This window comes from Cariama cristata, unplaced genomic scaffold (assembly GCF_000690535.1).
Source record: "Cariama cristata isolate BGI_N322 unplaced genomic scaffold, ASM69053v1 scaffold1550, whole genome shotgun sequence".
NCBI classification, from domain to species: domain Eukaryota; kingdom Metazoa; phylum Chordata; class Aves; order Cariamiformes; family Cariamidae; genus Cariama; species Cariama cristata.
Window position 1 is genome coordinate 1 of NW_009592726.1, and position 17,985 is coordinate 17,985.

The 17,985-nt window shown below is 38.3% G+C and overlaps 1 protein-coding gene across 3 annotated transcripts in view; it reads left to right on the top strand.

Moving 5' to 3' along the window:
- The first annotated feature begins 1,117 nt into the window (after positions 1-1,117).
- Positions 1,118-17,985, top strand: part of ACBD5 (acyl-CoA binding domain containing 5) — a 28,303-nt gene continuing 11,435 nt past the window's right edge. For 2 of the 3 annotated variants that reach the window (XM_009694903.1, XM_009696380.1), the window contains exons 1-4: positions 1,118-1,233; positions 2,793-2,865; positions 6,609-6,720; positions 17,505-17,642. In XM_009694903.1, coding sequence (XP_009693205.1) covers positions 1,136-1,233; positions 2,793-2,865; positions 6,609-6,720; positions 17,505-17,642 — 421 coding nt within the window. In that variant the 5' untranslated portion in view covers positions 1,118-1,135. Of the gene's footprint in view, positions 1,234-2,792; positions 2,866-6,608; positions 6,721-17,504; positions 17,643-17,985 lie in introns of those variants that run through there. The other variant, XM_009695647.1, reaches the window with a different exon arrangement.

Genomic DNA, 17,985 nt, shown 5'->3' on the forward strand with positions numbered 1-17,985 from the left:
CCTCAGGCCGGGGCAGTAGGGCTGCTCTCCCTCAGTCGCCCGGGCCGGGCGCCTGTCAGCAGGCGGCGGCTGGAGACCGTTTTGGAAACCTCGGTTTTAGTGTTGCCGTCTGCCTCTCCTGAAGAAACGCCTGTTCGGGGGCTTCCGAGCCTACTGCAGAAGTTTCCCCGTCAGGTGCCTGGAAGAGGGGGCCCGTCAGCTCGCCGTGGTGTGGTGTGGAGAACGCCGGGGAAGGGCCTTTGCCTCCCTGAAATCCTGAAGTTGGTTTGATGGCTTCAGAGCTGTTATCATGAATTCCCTCTGCTGAAACAGTTAATGGAAAAGCAAAAAAATCAGAATGTATCTCTTTGATAAAAGTAATAAAAGTTGGTTATTACATACATCATTAAGTCTTCTGTGAGTAAAACTGGGTTTGTTGAGGTACTAAGATAAAGGTTAGTGTAAACTTCTCCTAGGGGCTAGAATCGAACCTTAAAGTATTTGATTTAATGGTTTGGTTATGAGTCTTCCCTACCAGCTGTTACAGTTTTGTATTTACATTTTCTACCTCTACAAAAGTGTGTTCCAGGAAGCAAGAAGAGAAAACAAAACCAGGAGATGCAGTGAAACTGTTATTCAAAGTGCTGTCAAATACCCAAAGTAAACAAAAACACCATGGAAGGCTGTGTTTTGGGTTTGTTGTGTGTGTTTGTTTGGTTTAAGTTCTGGACTCTTTCAATAAGTTACTGTTTGTAACAGTAAAGTGACTTGCAACATACTTTGTTTACTGGGAGCTTAGCCTGTCCCTTTATACTGAGTGAAAGGACACTTGCTTTATGTTACTTATTACTTTTTTTTTTTTTAATTCTAATTGTGGAGTCTGACCGTAGGAGTAGTAAAGGTTATAGTCCCTTAAACTCAATCTGAAACTTGCTGTTTGTAAAGTAAATATTGTCAGTGGTGCTAGTTCACTGTAGATAAAGTGAATACGTTCTCCCTTGACATAAACTGTACTGCTGTGAATCAGGCTGTAACAAACTGCAGGCTACTTTCTCACAGAAGTATTAAGCTTGTAAAATACTCATGAATATTCTTGATTACAATTTAATTGTATTTTAAAATGCTTTCACTAGGTTCGTTCCAGCCAACGAATGAAATGATGCTCAAGTTCTATAGCTTTTATAAGCAAGCAACCCAAGGACCCTGTAACATTCCACGACCTGGATTTTGGGATCCAATTGGTAGATATAAATGGTAACTTTTCATCAGTTGTTGGTGGTTTTTTTGTGTTTTTTTTTTGTTTTTTTTTTTTTTGTGCTCAGAGTGGAGATGTTTAGAAGAGTGGCACTTGGAGAAAGAGTTTAGTGAGTTTATTTATCTCTTAAAAAAAAGAACATTCGCAACCTTTGATGCTTGAATTCATTTTCTGTCTTGCGTTCCAGCTTTGTAGCTCAGACAATTTATAACTTCTCGGAGTTGCAGGTGAAAACATTCCCTTTGGTTCTGCAGATGGGTAGGTTTTTCTTAGGCAAGCACCATCACGGTACCTCTGCAGCATTTATCCCATGTTGTAGAATGCAAGTATAGGTGATCTGCAGAATGAGTAATGTGGATGAGTGTCTGTAATTCTTCCTTATCAAGTTTTCATGTATGATGTGAGCCTGAAGTAAATAAGTGCTCACTGACAGCCATTGATACAGCTTCAAGCTCTCGGGGAGACATCTGGTTTATTTGTCTTTGTGGTTTGTCTGCTCAGTGGCAGGGCTTCCCATTGTCTGTATTTTCCTGGTACTGGGAAGACTTCCGATTCACCAAATTGCTAAGATCTGTTTGAAAAGTCATGTGAATGCTTTGCTTATTATATTTTAGTAATGATTTGTTCTGAAGAACAAGTATTATTGCTGCCGTTATGGTCATGGTCTTTTGGGGAGCTGTGGAATTATTCCTTTGAGTACTTTTTCTTCTTTTTTTTTTTTTTCTTTTCCTCCTTCCTTCCTCCCCAGTGTCCCCAGGTCAGGGTGAAGGGGGTATCTTTGCGGAGGACTAGGGCAGTAAGCTTCCACCCACCTGGTTGGTTGTAGCTGAAATGTGAGCTACCAACCTTGGGGCTTTGCTGTAAGTGGGACACATGCTGTGGCGAGAGGAAGGCACAGTGTCAAAGCAAGTGCAAGACTAAGGAAATGTTTTATTCCAGTCTCTGTCAGATTCCTTGTGCAATACTGATAATTTTTTTTAGAGTTTTCTGTCTTGTAGAGTTGGAGAGGAAGAGATTGGGTTTTAGGTCTTAAGTAGTTGCTGTGGTGACTGGGGGTGATGGTTAAATTATTTGCCTACTAGGCTGATGTGTCTTTCAACAATTGTTAAACTTCAAAAGGACAAATTTTTCTTGTAGCCTGTTCTAACTTGCTGACAGCTGTTTGTATGTGCTGGCTGAAGTGTCTGTGACTACTCTTTTTCTGCAGCAGAGGGTCTTAAAAAGAAAAAAAAAAATCAACTTAATCAAAAGGGAAATGTGTTGTCTCATATATGGGCTTGTTAACAACTTACCGGGTACAAGATGATAGCTAGTCAGTGAGGAGCTCTTCAGTCCCCGGGCTGTTCAGTTTGTTACTTCTTTGTTGTTGTACAACTATGTGATTATCCTAGCAAATTATGTATTTGGGCTTTAAAAAAAAAAGTTGTGAATTCATGAATGGTTGTTGCATTTGTTTGTATCAGAGAAACTTTACGTAACTGACCTACTTAAGGCCAGGCTGAAAAAAAATCCAGTAGGCCCTGAGGATACTGAGGATGCATATGACTTTCTTTCCTAGGGATGCTTGGAGTGCCTTGGGAAACATGTCCAAAGAAGAAGCCATGATAGCCTATGTTGAAGAAATGAAAAAGGTAAGTTTACTAAAGAGTGGAAGGGCTTGTCTAGAGCAAATGTTCCAGAAATAAATTAGGGAACATGAGGAGGTTCTTGCTGACTACTACTGTCAAAGCTCCAAATGAGTTACTCCCTGTGTGAACTGTTACATTTCAGTACTATGCCGTTTGACCTGTGGGGAGAAGAAGATTATGTAGTTCCTTCCAAAGCTATAGAATTTGGGTTGTTTTCATAGAAACATGAGAGTTCTATCTGATATGAAGCTTAAATGACACTAAAGAAAGTGAAGTATTGAAATCATGGTAAGGGGTGCAATGGAGAAAACAGTGGAACAGTACAACAAAAGAAAAGCTATTTACTGCAAACTGCCTCAGTTCTCAGGGTTGAGAGGGACAAGTGATCGTTGTCTTGGAAAGGAAAATAATAACCCTCCAGAAGGATTTCGGGAGCAAGAGTCTCACTGTCATGACTAGAGACATGAGTGTAATTAAATATGTAAACTTAATAATCTTTGATTTTTCAGGAAGAACTTGGCAACCTGAATTTTCTGTACCTGTCATGAAAATATTCCTTGTATATTATATTTGCAGTCAAACAGTTAGAATTGAGTAATTTGGTCTGTCTTTTTTGGAATAGATATGTAACTTGTAAACAGTCATAGTTACTGTATTAAGCAGGAATTGCAGCATTAACTAAAGTAAACATTCAGAGTTTTCTTGTCTCTTATTTACTAACCCTTTTCACTGCAGTCTTTTCACTGACGCTCCTCTAGGTAGCCTTTCTAGTTTAAAGATTATTTATTGTCTATCCAGATGAAAGTATAATTGTCATCTATTATTATAATGAGGTTAGCTTCAAGGAGAGAAAATGTAAGTTCTACTCCAAATACACTTGCTTTTCTCCTAGGCCTGTATCTTGACATTGAACTCTTAATGTGTTTAATGAGTGATACAAGAAAAATTTTACTAGGCAAGGAGCTGGAGTCTAACTACTCTTCTTTTTCCTGTCTGTAATTTTGGTAATTTAGTTCCTGCTGCTGTTACTGTAGCTGCTTTAAAATGAAAAATAAGCAAGTCCAGAAAACACAGAAGGCCCAAGAATTTTTCATTTGGTGAAGAATCCCACTAAATTTTAGTAATTCCTTTTGAATGCATGCTGCAAGATCTAGTGCTTCATTTCAAATCTTGGATTCAAAATGTGTTAATACTTCAGTAGAGTACCTTACTTTTTTTTTTCAGTGCAGTAATTGGTTTGGTCAGGACACTAAAATTAAGTGAAACTGCAATGCTTGTTCTAGAAGAACCCTAGGAAGCCTACTGTAAGGAAGTCTACTTAGTTGACCCTAATGAAGCACAAATATTCCTCCTCTGTACAGATTACATGTAGGGGTTGGAGAGCAAATAACTTCTTCCTTTTCTCAGCTTTGAAACTGTGGAATCTGTTTACCCTGCTTTGGTGCTGTTTCAGCTCTCACTTTTAAATTACTAGCTTCAACTTCTCCCGTCTGATTGATTCTACTTGGAATGTCAATGGAGGTGCATTTAAAATGGATGCACTGGGTGGTTCTGTCAGCACATACTGCACTAATCCTTGCGGTCTTGCTGTGGGCATTCCCCTGTTGCTGCATATGTATCTGTGTCTGAGGGGTCAAACCTCCGCTTGTATACTGATATTACAGGACTGTGTTTAAGGGTATGTAAGATTGCCATATTCCCCCCCGCCTCTGGGACGTGTCCCTAGCACTTGCGTGTTGTGTTGGGGCTATACATGCATAAGATGACCCTATCACAGGATACTTTTACTGTAAACTTGTTTGGTGGGTTTTTTTTCCCTTCATGTGGTAGCCTTGAAAATCGCGGCTGTTAAGGAATGTGTCTGGGTGAGGTTTTGCGGTGCTGATGGGAGATGACCAAACATATCTTAGTCTTAGCTAAGATGACTCTGAGCTCAGGTGCATTTTGTTTAAGGTAGCACTTCTGAAATATTATATTGCAATACTTTTTAATTTATTTACATTTCAGAGATATTGTTATATACTAGAAATGAATGATAGCATAAAGAAGTGTTAGCACTATATGATGTTTCTAATTTAAAACAAAAATCTTTATATATGAATTGTCTGACATCCAAAGAAAACAGTAATTCAGGATACATAATAACTTACTTTGCACTTTCAGATTTTAAGATTGCATATTATGCCTAGTGGCTGTATAAGTAAGCAGTTGATTTTGTTTGTGGAAGTATTTGCTCTTTTCTTGCTCACCGAAAAGCTAGCAGTTGCAAAACTCTTACTTTAATAGAAACTGTGCGGTAAGATTCTAAGAATTGCTCCAAGTTGCAGAATGTATATTGAGGTCTGTTTAGAATAGAGGAAGAGCAGTTATGTGCAGTCATCGAAATACACATCTGAAACAGTTTTCAGTGCAGACTATAGAAGTAAATACATAGCAAATACAAATTTTATTATTCTAGAATAAGTTTATTTTTTTCTCTCAATGCTATTGAAGTTAAAAAAAAATAAAAATCAAAAAACTGTCCTGTCTCTGGTTCACATCCAGCTCTGTATCTGAGTACTTCTCTCTAACAAATACGGAATGAATTCTATACACTGCATAGGTCAGAGAAGTGGCAAAGAAACTGCAGGTTGACAGGATCATAGTCTCTTGGTATCCTTGATTGGTTTGCAAGTGTTGACTCGTTACCTGCTAGCCTGCCTGGAGCTCTTGCTTTGTGAAGTAATGTTGTAGCTTTTGCTTCTACTGCTTAGTGACGTGTTGGTGCTTTTGAGCAGCGTGTTCTGGGGCGACTTACACCTCTATGTGTTGCTTTCTTGGTGCTGTCCTGGAGGAGGAGGAGGTGTACTGTAGCTGTTAGTTTGCTTCTACTGGAATCTGTTCCTATAGCTGTTGTCTCTTTTAAAAATAAATAAATAAAAAGGTAGAGGATGAAAGAGGAACAAAACTATTGGCAAAAAGCTTGGTTGAAAGGACTTAAACTAAATGGGAGAGTATTATCGTATGTTTTAAAATAATATTATATTATTCAGTCTTTTCTGTTTGATCTATATTAGATTTAAGATTTTGCATTCCTATCAGATGATCAAAGGTATTGGTTTTGTAATTTAAAATTAAGAAATTTTTATCAAAGGTAGAGCTCCAAATGACTTCAAGAGCAGAATTTGGTTCTAGTTTGCCCTAAGTGTATCTTTGCACTGTCCCAGTTTTGCTGTATTCTGTCCATTTTGCTGTTTGTGTTTAGATGGACCCAATAGGGTACTTTTGGTGTGATCCTTGCATTCCTTTGAAGGTGTCAGGGTTTGACAAATCTGAAGAATCCTCTAAGAAGTCGTCTTTTGGTTTCATTTTTTCTGTGGGAAGACTTGTCTATAAAATAAATTGCATCAGATAACAGCAGCCTGTTGAACTTTGAGTTGGTTTAGTTTGAAATTGCTGAAATAATGGATTCCAAGGTCTACTGATACTGTGCTGAGGCACTTATTTAGTGGTGACAAATGCATTAGCTCTCCCATCTCTTCACCTAAAAAAAGTTAATACAGCTAGCTAAGATTCTTGTTTGGTAAATTAAGTTTATGTTGTTTTCATTTAATAATAAAAAAAAAAATTAAAAAATTAAAATAATGTGTTAAGTGACTTAGTGAAATGTTACTGAGTTTTAAAATGACCAACAGTTTCTAAAATCAGTTAAAATGAATCATTGAAATGCTGTTTCATAAGATGCTCCATATTTTGAACTTGTGCAGATTCTTGAGAGTATGCCAATGACGGACAAAGTTGAAGAATTACTACAAGTAATAGGCCCGTTCTATGAAATAGTAGAAGATAAAAAGAACAGAGGATCTGACCTAACCTCAGGTTCGGACAAATAACTTCCTTTGTACTACTAATAATCACAACTCAAGATTTTTTGGGGCTTGCTTTCTATAAATGATTTTAAAGCTAAATGTTGCATATTTCTGTTCATTCTCTTTACCATATGGCAGTTCGAATGGAGAAAGTCTCTAAGTATTTGGAAGGTAGGAATAATAAATTATGTGTACGTCCATCTTTTCCATTGTTTGGTGCTGTAGTAACTTCCTGCTAATGCTTGTGACTTCTGGGCTTGCCACCTTATCAGGCTGGATTTGGTTTTATTTTGCTTTTGAGCTACAAAACAAAGTTAGACCCAGGAAGCTGCATTTTTAATCCTTCTATGAGCTTTTTGAGCTGCTGAAGGAAGCCTCTTCCTGAAAAAAGGAGAGCATTTAAAACAAACAACTCCCCCAACCAAATCTAGTTTCTGCCTTTCCATTAGTAAAATGAAAAACTGTTTGAAATGTGTACTGCTACATCCTGATGTAGCTGTGGATTATCAAACTGCATGCAGAGCTGATAATCCAGCTCTGTCATCTGATCTAAAATAAAAAATAAAACCCCACAGTCAAAATCCACACTTTTTTAATCATGGTTTCTCTAATACATACAGAATCTAAAATGGATTTGGAACTCTCGGGTTTTCCGAGGTTCAAGTTCATGAAGGGAATATCTATTTAAACATTTAAAATCTCTGACAAGTGGCAAACCTAGTGGTGTGATAGCTGCATAAGAATCAGTGTGGTGATTTTTATTTAGCAATACCATTGTGAGAATGTTTTGATAATAAGTTACTTTGTTACAGGTAATGTGTTCTTAAGGTTGTAATATAAGGCTTACAGTTGTTTAAATCTGACCTAAAATTGCAGTTAAGTTTTGCCCTCTTGCATTTCAATTTTTGAAACTGTTTTTAAAAAACAAACCATTGCACAAATTAATTGGTTTAATGTGTTTAAAAAGTAGGAGTCAGCTGGTTAAGTTGCCTTTGTTTGTGGCTTTTTTTCCTTCGACCTTAAAGGAACAGTTTTGAGTTTTGGTATCAAGTCTCAGAGAAACAGAAATTGGTTTTCTTTGTTTTTGAGGAAACATAATGGTAGGAATTTTAAATGGCCATTTTGAAAGCTGTGTGACTTTTTCTCAACTGAAATTGTGTATGCTTCATGACTGGGACTTAATAAGCTTGCCTGACAGCTGGATTGACAGGCAAGATTGTAAAAGTATCAGTAGATTCAGGTCAGTGAACTGTGTAATAAGGATTTACTTGGCATTGTGCCATAGACACCAGATCTAAAAGCCACTTAAAAAAGTGACTTATCTAGGCAAATGGAGAATCACAGAAGTTAAACCATACCTGCTTCAATAACAAATTTAGCATGCTTGTTTTTTAAAGAGGCACCTTAAACATAAGGCAGTGTAAGTAAAACAGAATAGCGAATTTCAGCTTTATCTTATTCTATCAGTGTTGCAATAAATCTGGTGATATGTTGTCATTCGTACAGGTTAAAGCTGCAACATCTAATTATGCCATAATGAATTAAGACAGAATTTTCACAAAGTCTATTGTGTGTTATAACTTACCATTGCATTTAAGACTTTGAAACCCTTTCTTGAGCTCTCTTACCACTTTCCCAATTAAAGTAAAGCTGGAAATAATTATTGTTGTTTACAGTACAGGTGTCAAAATATTTCACAGAAGTATGGGAGCATGAGTACCTTCAGTCTTTCAGATACACACTAAAGAATAGAACCAATCTGCCCAGGTCTGTGTTTGAGATGGTGTAGACACTGGTAACTACACTGTTAAAAATTGACAGATGATTATGTTTTGATTATCATAGTTCTTCCAGTCCTGTTTCTTCCCCTGCCCCCAAGCCCCTACTCGCTGTAGCTTCTGTTGAGGAAGTTGTTTTTTCATGGGCAGGCAATTGGTATATTCTGGAAACTAGGCCCTTCTCTTGAGTCTCTTGAGTCTCTTACTTCATACTGTACTCCCCCCATCTTCTGGCTCATTCTGGTTTTCAGTCCACCTTCCATTCTTATTCCATTAGATCTGTATGAAGATCGTTATCTAGTTGTTTAAGAATTACATGCCACTTCCTCAAAACCAACAGTATTCTTGAATTAGTGGAAGAGATTCTCTGGAAGTTTCATGCACATTAGCTATGGCTGGTGCATTGTCTCTAGCAGAGTGACCTCAACAGATTAGTGTAGCTTTTTAAAATGGAATTTCTACTCCTTGTGGTTTCATTGAAAATGTTAAATACAAACTACTGACATACTGCCTTCCTGAATCAGCAGAGCTTGTGCCTCTCCTTAATGAAGAACACTGAAGCCTGAGATGCCAGCATTGAAATGATCTGTAACATCTACTAGACAACTAGGACAAACTTGCTAGATCCACAGGTTACAAATATCCACACTTGGAGGAGCTGGTAAAGAAAGGAAAATAGAGGATTTCCTCCAATAGACTGAGCTAATCTGAGGAGTATTTCAAAAACATGTAACCTGGGTAGTGTTTTGAAAGCTCACCCTGCAGCTGTGTGAGAAGCTTGGGTTCTCTGGAAAGTTCAGTCAGTGGTCTCTTTCTGGCATGTATGAAGTACTTCTTTACAGAGAAAATTATTGACAGATTATTTTTCTGGTACATAAAATACTAGGTATCAAAGAAGAAAGTGGGTTCTTAGCTGTCATAGTGCTGCAGAAGAGAATAGGTAACTGTTGCAGTATTACAGAAGGACTCTTGTTTGCAGCTGCTGGTAGAGGGAGGACTGTCAGGTAAGGGGTGGGGTGTGCATTAGAAGAGCAACCTTTTAACTTTTTGCAGTTGCTAATAAACACACAAGGAATCTGATGTCCAAGCCAATGCTAAAAAAACAAAGCAGCCTCAAAATATCGTTGCTCAGTGAATTTGAAATTATCAGAAGAGGCATTCAAGCTTTCTTGTTTTGTTATACCTGAAGAAGCCAAAGGTGGACTAGAATTGGCACCCTGCTGATCTGATACTGGGTGAAAAATATCGAGAGTTTCAGAGCCAACTCATTCTTCTGAATGTTTGCTTGAGAATGTTTGTGGATGATTCCTTTGTTCTGAATGTGAGTAAATCCAAAGGGGGGCAAGAAAATCCCAACTAGATAGGCCTGCACTAAGTTATCTCAACAGCTAAGCGAATTATCTGGAAATCGTTCACAAGTTCTTCAGTAGAATTTTCCTGTGTACTGTTTCTGCTTTATGACAAGGCATTTAATCTGTTTTAAAGTCCTACTAAATAAAGATGACCCTTTGCCTTTATGCTGAGTAGTAGTACTCTTTGTAAGCTTTTGTGAAGACTAAATGTTGCCTCCAGTAATGACAAGTTACATGCTGCAGAGGCTGTGGAAAGTTTCAGCATTACAATACTCCTAAACTTCATCATTCTAATGAGTGTTTCTCTCCTGAAAATTTTGCTTCTAGCTGTATTGCAGTTGCACCAGATGAAGCCCTGTTGAAGCAAGGTGCCTCATGTTGCTGCATGTGCTGGCTTTGGGCAGTGCTGATTGCAGTGTAGCATGTTTGTACTAGGAGCCTGTACAGGGCACTGCCTCAGTACCAGCTTGTGTGAAAGCCAGAAGTTGGCCTGGCTCACAGGCAAATATGGCTATTTAACAATTTGCTCGATGTCTTCCTGCATTGGATATGGGAGCCAGGTTTAAAAGATGATACTCGCTGAGGACTGTGTGCTTTTAGAACAAGCAACTACATGTAAACACTTCTATGTCAAAGGCAGTAGATAGTACAGGACATAGGTCAGGTTGGAGGGAAGGATTGCACTCAAAAAAAAAAAGTCTGTTAATTATTACTTTCCAGGTAGAAATACTTTTCTTGCTCTTAAAATGCAGTATATTTTCAAACTGTGCTGCTGTAGATTGCATTCAAATAGTTGTTTTGTGGATTCAAATATTTTTATTTTCTCAAAGAGTTTCTCATGTTATTTTCAACATCTTTGCTTTGTAATGGAGCATTTGGTGGCATGCTCTTCCTGCTTGTGTGTGGGCCTCTATTGTGAAACACCCTCTGCTTCATAAGCTCACTTTTTCATTTCTATTTGACTTCAGAGATACTTGCTAAACTGATTTCCTTCCTTCTCCTTCCTCTTCTCCTCACTAGGATTTTTAAGGAACTCAATGGCTGTGAATCTTCTTAATGCTTTGTAAGAGAGCCAAAATCCCTGTTACTCTGAAATTGCTGTGCTTTAGTAGGTTATGTTAAATGGGTGGCAGCACTGCAGCTGGGAGGTGCATTAAGGCAGGGCAAGCTTGGGGCAGGAGGAGCTGGTGGGTGGGTGAGAGAAGATTTTAAAATTCCATCCTTTAAACTCTTTCTCCTCTTCTAGGTTCCAATGATAAGCTAACAGCTATAATCAGGGTTACAGAGTATATTCAGGGAGGCTAGTGTGAAACTTACTATACAAATATTTTTGTTAATATCTCAGTAGTTTAATAGCTTACCTTCAGAAGCATCCAGAACATTCTCTACAGTGTTTACTGCAGGATGGGGTTATTATAGGATTAAGGGCTGGGCCAGCAGGTGCCACAGTCAGTGGAGAGTCTCAATGAGGTGTGGATCAGTGTCTCAACAAGCTGTGGCTTATCCTCTTGCAATATATGCCTGCTTCAGGCTTTCCAGTTCAAATCTGAGCCTGCTTTGTGACTCGACTTCAAGCTGATGGTTTTGTGTCAGTCCTGTCTAACAATGTTGGAAATTAGGGCAGAACATCAGTATGGCTCAAGCCTGAGGATATCAACGGCTCCTCTCTTGTACGGAGCAGTAGACAATATATCACCACAGGGTGAGCAGCAGAGTATCCAAATGTGAGAATGTAAGATGGAAAAATTGTTTCTTTCAGAGTGGAGGGAGCTAGGAGAAGCTTTCTTCCATGAAAAGAAAAGGCTGGCTGTGTGGTGTTTCATGCTAAATTGAGTCAGCAGTAACAGTTTTTGTGCATAGTTGGTCATTGGACTGGGACTTTTTTCCTCCAATCAGACAACAGTTCCCTGCAAAAGTGAAAATAAACTGTCAAAAGCTCTTCAGGCTTTGAGAATCTAGCAATGTACCCACTTGCTGTAAAATATTGCTGTCTTACATTTTTGAGATCTCGCTTGTAGTTAAGATCTTGTGATGAGAGAACTGAAATCCAGATTTCTCACAGCCCTGTTCTACAAAGGCAAGCTACAAAGAAGTAGACAGAGGCATGGGAGGCTGGGGAAGAACAGATTTAGGTAGTCTTATCTTGATTACTCTCACAAAAGCATCCAGGGGGCATGGGCTGGTGTTTCATGCATAACTTTGTTCTAGCAAAAATAATTACTTTCACCATAGCCTCTAAGATGTATGGAAAAGCCATCTGTGTTATCTGTGAGGCTGTGTTTAATATGGGCATTATAAAAGGCTATTCAACTGGTAGGCATGGAGAAGGTGGCAGGAGAATTTAATGTTATTTCCTGTTTGTTTATTTTCTTGTACGGGGCAAAACAATTTTTGATTCAGGCTACAATATTATAGACCAGAATTTCTGGAATATGAATGATTTGTCAGTATGCTTTTCTGGTGCTTTCAAGCATAATTCAGTTTTCTTTATGGGGTTCTGAGTTCACTATGTTCATGTTTTGTATTTTTTGGGACAAAACTCAGTGTGTAATGCTCTTCTCTACTTGCCACGCAAAGTAAAGGTTTCAAATGTTGACTGTATCTCTTCCACACAGAAGAGAGCTTAGCAAGTCCTGCTTATTCTCCCAGAGGGAAGTAGTACCAGCCATGGGGACATCCTGGATCCTGGAATGATCTTACTCTTCTTGCAAGTTACTATAAATATCGAAGAAACAGCTGTTCTTTGTGTTCATTCTCAGACGTGATTGTTGGCTAAGGCATTGACAAAGCCTGGATCCATTGGTCTTGCTGCACATGCACCATATAGCTGAGCTGCATGTGCTTGGTGGCCCTGTACTCTGGATGTCTGATGGCCTTGGTGGAACTACCTGCCAGTGGTGGGAATGCCTGTGGGGCAGCTGCTGTTCTCCCTGGCCTGTTCTCCATCAGGAAATCCCAGGCAGGTTGTCTGGATTGGCAGAAGGCTCAGGAGTGTCAGGGAGGAGGGAAATGTATCTAAGTCAACCCAAGAACTTGGTAACCTTATTTATATGGAATGTATTCTGAAAATTCAGGGGGACAGGAACTGGTGATATAGATGGAGATGAGAAACTCCATAGATATTGAAGAGAAAAGTGTAAAGGTCCAGGATGACTAGCCAGTAATCCTAAATACCATACTTGCAACTTAATATAAATGTCTGAAAAGCTGCTGTTGTCTGTGCTCTTATCCACAAACTATTGTTTTGATGTTTATAAATGGTAAATAAAGACATGAATATTGTTGATTAAATTGTTTTATGAAATACAGTGGCATCTCTTTGAATGTAACAGCTTGAAAAGCACATAAACAGAGAGGAATGCTGACCAAACAAGGCTGTAGTCTTTTTGGAGTATATTAAAAGAAAAATAAAAAGGAGGAGAGGCTTCTTTTTCTGTTACAGTAAAGTTTAGGAAGACTAAACAAAAAAAAGGAGAACTGTGTAGAGGAAGACGTGGCTGCTGTGCTTGGTGTGCATAGGGAATACATTTTTCAGAGAGCATGCACTTAATGCACTTAAAAGTGATAGAACAGTGGTAGTTGAAGTAAGGAATTTTATATTTTTCTGTCTCTATTTTTGACAGACTCGTCTACAGTATCTTTTTATTTGTGATGGCAGCTCGTTTGAGTACTGTAGAACAGATGTTACAGAGGAGGATGGGCCTCTGCAAATTCTTTGTAGTGTGCTATATTAAAAAGAATGGAAGGAAATGAGGGTACAGAAACTTGTTCTTCTAGCTGAAGGGCTTATTGCTCCCACATGCTTGCATGTGTCCCTCCTTTCTCACTGCAATTGCTCCTTGCAATGTTTGGATACATCAGTTTCAAAAAGGAGGTTGAGATTTGTGTAACTAAGCATATGGGGAAATGGCAGAACATGGTTGCATAAACTTGGAATTGAAGCAGGGAGCCTACTTGGATTGGTAACAAGCATGAAGCATCAGGCTGTGATGGCAAGAAAAGAATTCTAGTTACCTGATTATCAAAACAATTTTGTACAGCATATATGTCTGTCTGAGACTTAACATAAAAATTTTGACAAAGCTTGAGTCTACTTAAACATAGGAGTGCAAAGAGAAGAGATCCCTGTATAAGATGATATAAGTGTAGGCCATGGGAATAATCTTTTAGTGGTTAAGATTTTGCTGCTGTGGAGCAGATAGTAAAGTTACGGTATTTTACAAAAGCACATAATTTTTATTAAATTATAAGGGCACACACAGCTAGTTAAATATTTTATGATGTATTTCACCTGTTGCTGTAGACTGTCTCCTGATCACCTGTATTTGCAAAGAGCGTAAGAGGCTGTAGGACTTGTGTGAGGATGCTGTATTGTGCTGAGCCAACCATCAGTACAGCTCCAGCAGTGCATGTTAATTTTGTATAAGAATTATGTGTGCCTTTTGAGAAAACAAAAAATACAAGGCATTTGAGAAAAACCTGCTAGTCTAGGTTTTCTTTGTAAAATGACCCTCAAACTGGGGCAGATCCACCGCAGCATTTAAGTTCCTAACTCCCATCTGGGTAACAAAAATTGCCTTGAAATATGTGGGGAGTTAGAAATCAAATACATATTTTTCTGAGGAACTTGGCTCCATTATACAGGCCATTGAGAAGAATTGTAGTGCTGCCTTTAAAGAAATGTATTTAGAATTGCTCTTAGGAAATCACTTAATAGAGCTGACACAAGAAAATAAACACCTAGTGAAAGCTTGTAGAGAGGCTGTGTGTCTGTTCTGCACATGCTTTCCATCTCACCATTTTCTTTTGTTAAATCCTTCTTCCTTCTGTTTGCATGTTGTTACTGTTACACAGCTATTACTATATAGCATTAAAAAAAAAACCCAAACAATCTAGGCCTTTACAGAATATAACTCCTTGTATAGCTACAGAGCAATACAGCTTTGATTTAGAAAACTCTGTCACAAATACCATGGTTTGATTTTGTCGGCAGTGAGATGAAAATAATAAAACAAGAGGGATTCTATAGTATTTAAACCAGGGCAATAGAAAAAAACTACTAACATTTTGCCTGCAAGTTGAAGTGGGTAAACAGAAAAGCATAAAGGGGTGGGTGGGATTAGCACAAAGCAAATAAGGTTTTAAAAGCTTTCTTGACTTGTATCATTCATATTAGAAGATAAATTTCTGAGAGAGTAACCATTAATCTACCAACGGGGACTGTAGAAGTCACTACTAGTTGGCTCTGTTTAGTCTTTAACCCTATCACCCCCAGTATTGGTCATTGTTACTGGTTTCTTAGCAGATACTTGGAGCAACGAGGAAGACAGCAGCAAACCGTGGTTTTACGATGTAGTAAAAGCAATTGGGGATGGACCTGATGAGGATAGCAGTGTAAGGGTTCTGAGGAAAAGTACACAATCAAGTGTGGTATTTCAAGTGGCCAAAACTGTACAATGCTGTGTTCTTTGGAGTTTGCATCAAAGTGGTGCCTCTTTATGATCTTCAGGAGCGCTGTTGCCAAGAATGACTTTTTGGAAGAAATACGATCCTGATGGATTTCAGTTATTCAGGTGTCCCAAGGCATGATACTGTAAATCTGTTACTGTTGATACTTCCTCTCAGTTCCACCTCTTTATTTAAATATACTTGATATATCATTTAGACATTTCCCCAAATAATCTCCTTACTGAAATTAAGTGGAGAACATGCTTGAATGTTCAAAGACCTTCCCTTCAAAAAGAAAAAAGGTCAATCTTAAGAAGAAAGCTTATGGTATAGCTGGGGCTTTTTATAGAGTGAGGTGGTTTACAGTTTTGATCCACCTTCCTTCACAGCTAAATGTTCCTCTTAGTCTTGTCTTTCCTGTTTACTCCCACGACTGGGTAGGACACAGAGATGACTGTGCCCCCACCCCTTTTTGTTCCAAAGGGAAGGTGATGCCTGCCTTACTGTGCCAAGGGAGCTGTGTCTGTGCTTAATGCTCAGGCTGTGAGGACTTAACTGCTACCTTAATCTCCTCACACTGCTACTTCTCAGAAAAAACATCTCGAGAATTAGGTTTCACAATAAATGAAACATACTTATGAGAAATAAACTAGGAATATGTTGGGATTTTTCTTTTGTGAAACAAATGTCCTTGCAAATATGAAGTGTTCTTCAGTGAGGAGAAAACGAGCATGTGATTGCATATATTCTTGTAGTCTACAAGACAGACAATAGCTTTTCCGGTTCTATTTTTACAATAAAGAAGTGTAATTTTTTTAATCTTCAGTTAAATGTTGGATTAAATCAATCCAAAACAGTGATCCAGGGTGCCCACAGAAACCTTGCCTTGCAGCGTAACTGAGGCGAACAGGATATTTAACACATTCATTCTTTCTATAGAAGAAGTTAAGTTATTTTGTGCCTTTTTTTTTTTTTTTTTAAAAAAAGCACTGTGGATAAACTGTGAAACTAGAGGAACATGGGAGGGCTCTTCATTGCAAGATTGAAGTAGAAAACCCTTAGCTCTAAATTATCATGCAGCAAAGAAAGTAGCGGAGCTGGTTTGGCAACTCCAGTATAATTGGATATCATTTTGCTGTTTAATGTTCAGCCTAAACGTAAGAATTAATCTTTCAAGGTTCTGACAAGGGAATGTAGAAATTATGCAAATGGAATGCTGTGGTGACAATTAAAACAGTCAGAATTCAGCCTTGGAGTCAACATGTAAACTGTGCAAGTGTCTTGCAGAAACTGTCCCCTCTTTGTCCCTTAATCACTCTGTCCTAATGTAGGAGGGTTAAATGATCATCAGGATGTATTTAACCATAGCTTTTTTATAGTTGGTGGTAGTATTGTCCCTTAAATTCTCTGTATTTTTGAAGAATCTTTACTTTGCAGTTCTTTGTACAGTCAGAGTAAATTGTTTGTGATCCTTGAAGTGATCAAAGATGTAGAAAACAAGGGTTTCACAGTTACTTTGTCTATTTCAATATTTGGGTTTTTTGTAAATATTTATGTAATTGGACATGCAAACAAATGCTCAGTGTATTTGTTACATCATCTTTTTCACTGAAATCAGAGAATTTATTTCCATATGCCCTTTGCTAGATAAAGATCCATATAAACTTGTGTCTTCTTACCACTTGCATCTTAAATTGCTGCAGGAGATGCCTGGGATATTATATTTACCTTCTTCAGAATCCTGTTGCTCACATAATTGAACAAAATGTTTCAAAATTTGCCTTTGAATTGAGAGCAGTTTTGAAGCATTTCAGTCCAAAAGGGAACTTCTATAAGAATGCTGATTTCTGGGTTTAAAAGAGTATGGCCATATTGATCTTAGATAAGATGTTGCTGCAGCTGTACCATAAATATGGGTAATGGTCTTGGTCTGAGACTGGGTAGTGAAAATGGCCTGCTGTCTCTTGCTAGTAGGCTTCCTCAGAGTCACTGAGAATCTCTTCACCAGTAGTCAGGCACTCTGTGGTGAACCACAAAAGAGAAACATTAAACCAATTAAGAAAGAGCTTACAGAAATAAAGCTGGCATTATTTGGTACACCTTTTAATATGGAAATACTTCTGTAAACTATGACTAATAGTTTGAGAGGGGGGAGGGTTGTATGTTTGTTTCTTCTAAAATACATCTGGATTTTTCCTCTTTGAATTTTTTCTTAGACCTTAGTAATGTCATGAATTCTACTCCAAATATAAAGGCTGTGAATGGAAAAGCTGAAAGTAGTGATAGTGGAGCAGAATCAGAAGAAGAAGGGCTTCGTGAAGAAGAAGAAAAAGAACTCCAGCTAAATGGAAAGGGTATGTTTTCTGCACTTGGACCATTGTCTCTTTTGAAGTTATTCTTAACCACCTAAGTGGCAGAAAATCCCAAAGGATCATGAATGCTGTACTTCTTCAGGAGAATTAGATGCAAATACACATGGATGCATGTGTGAAAAACGGCAGTCTCTCAACCTCGGCTATAAGGTTCAGAACTAGTACAAATTTGTGAGCTGTGCCATACGATTTTTGACTTGGCTAGAAAGTTCTGTCAGTAGGTTAGCTCAAAGTCTATACCCTGTATTGGTTTGGTTTTTGTTGCCAGTGCTGTTTGCAAGAGCTGTGAATGGCTACATGGGGCTATAACAGTAGAATTGAAAAT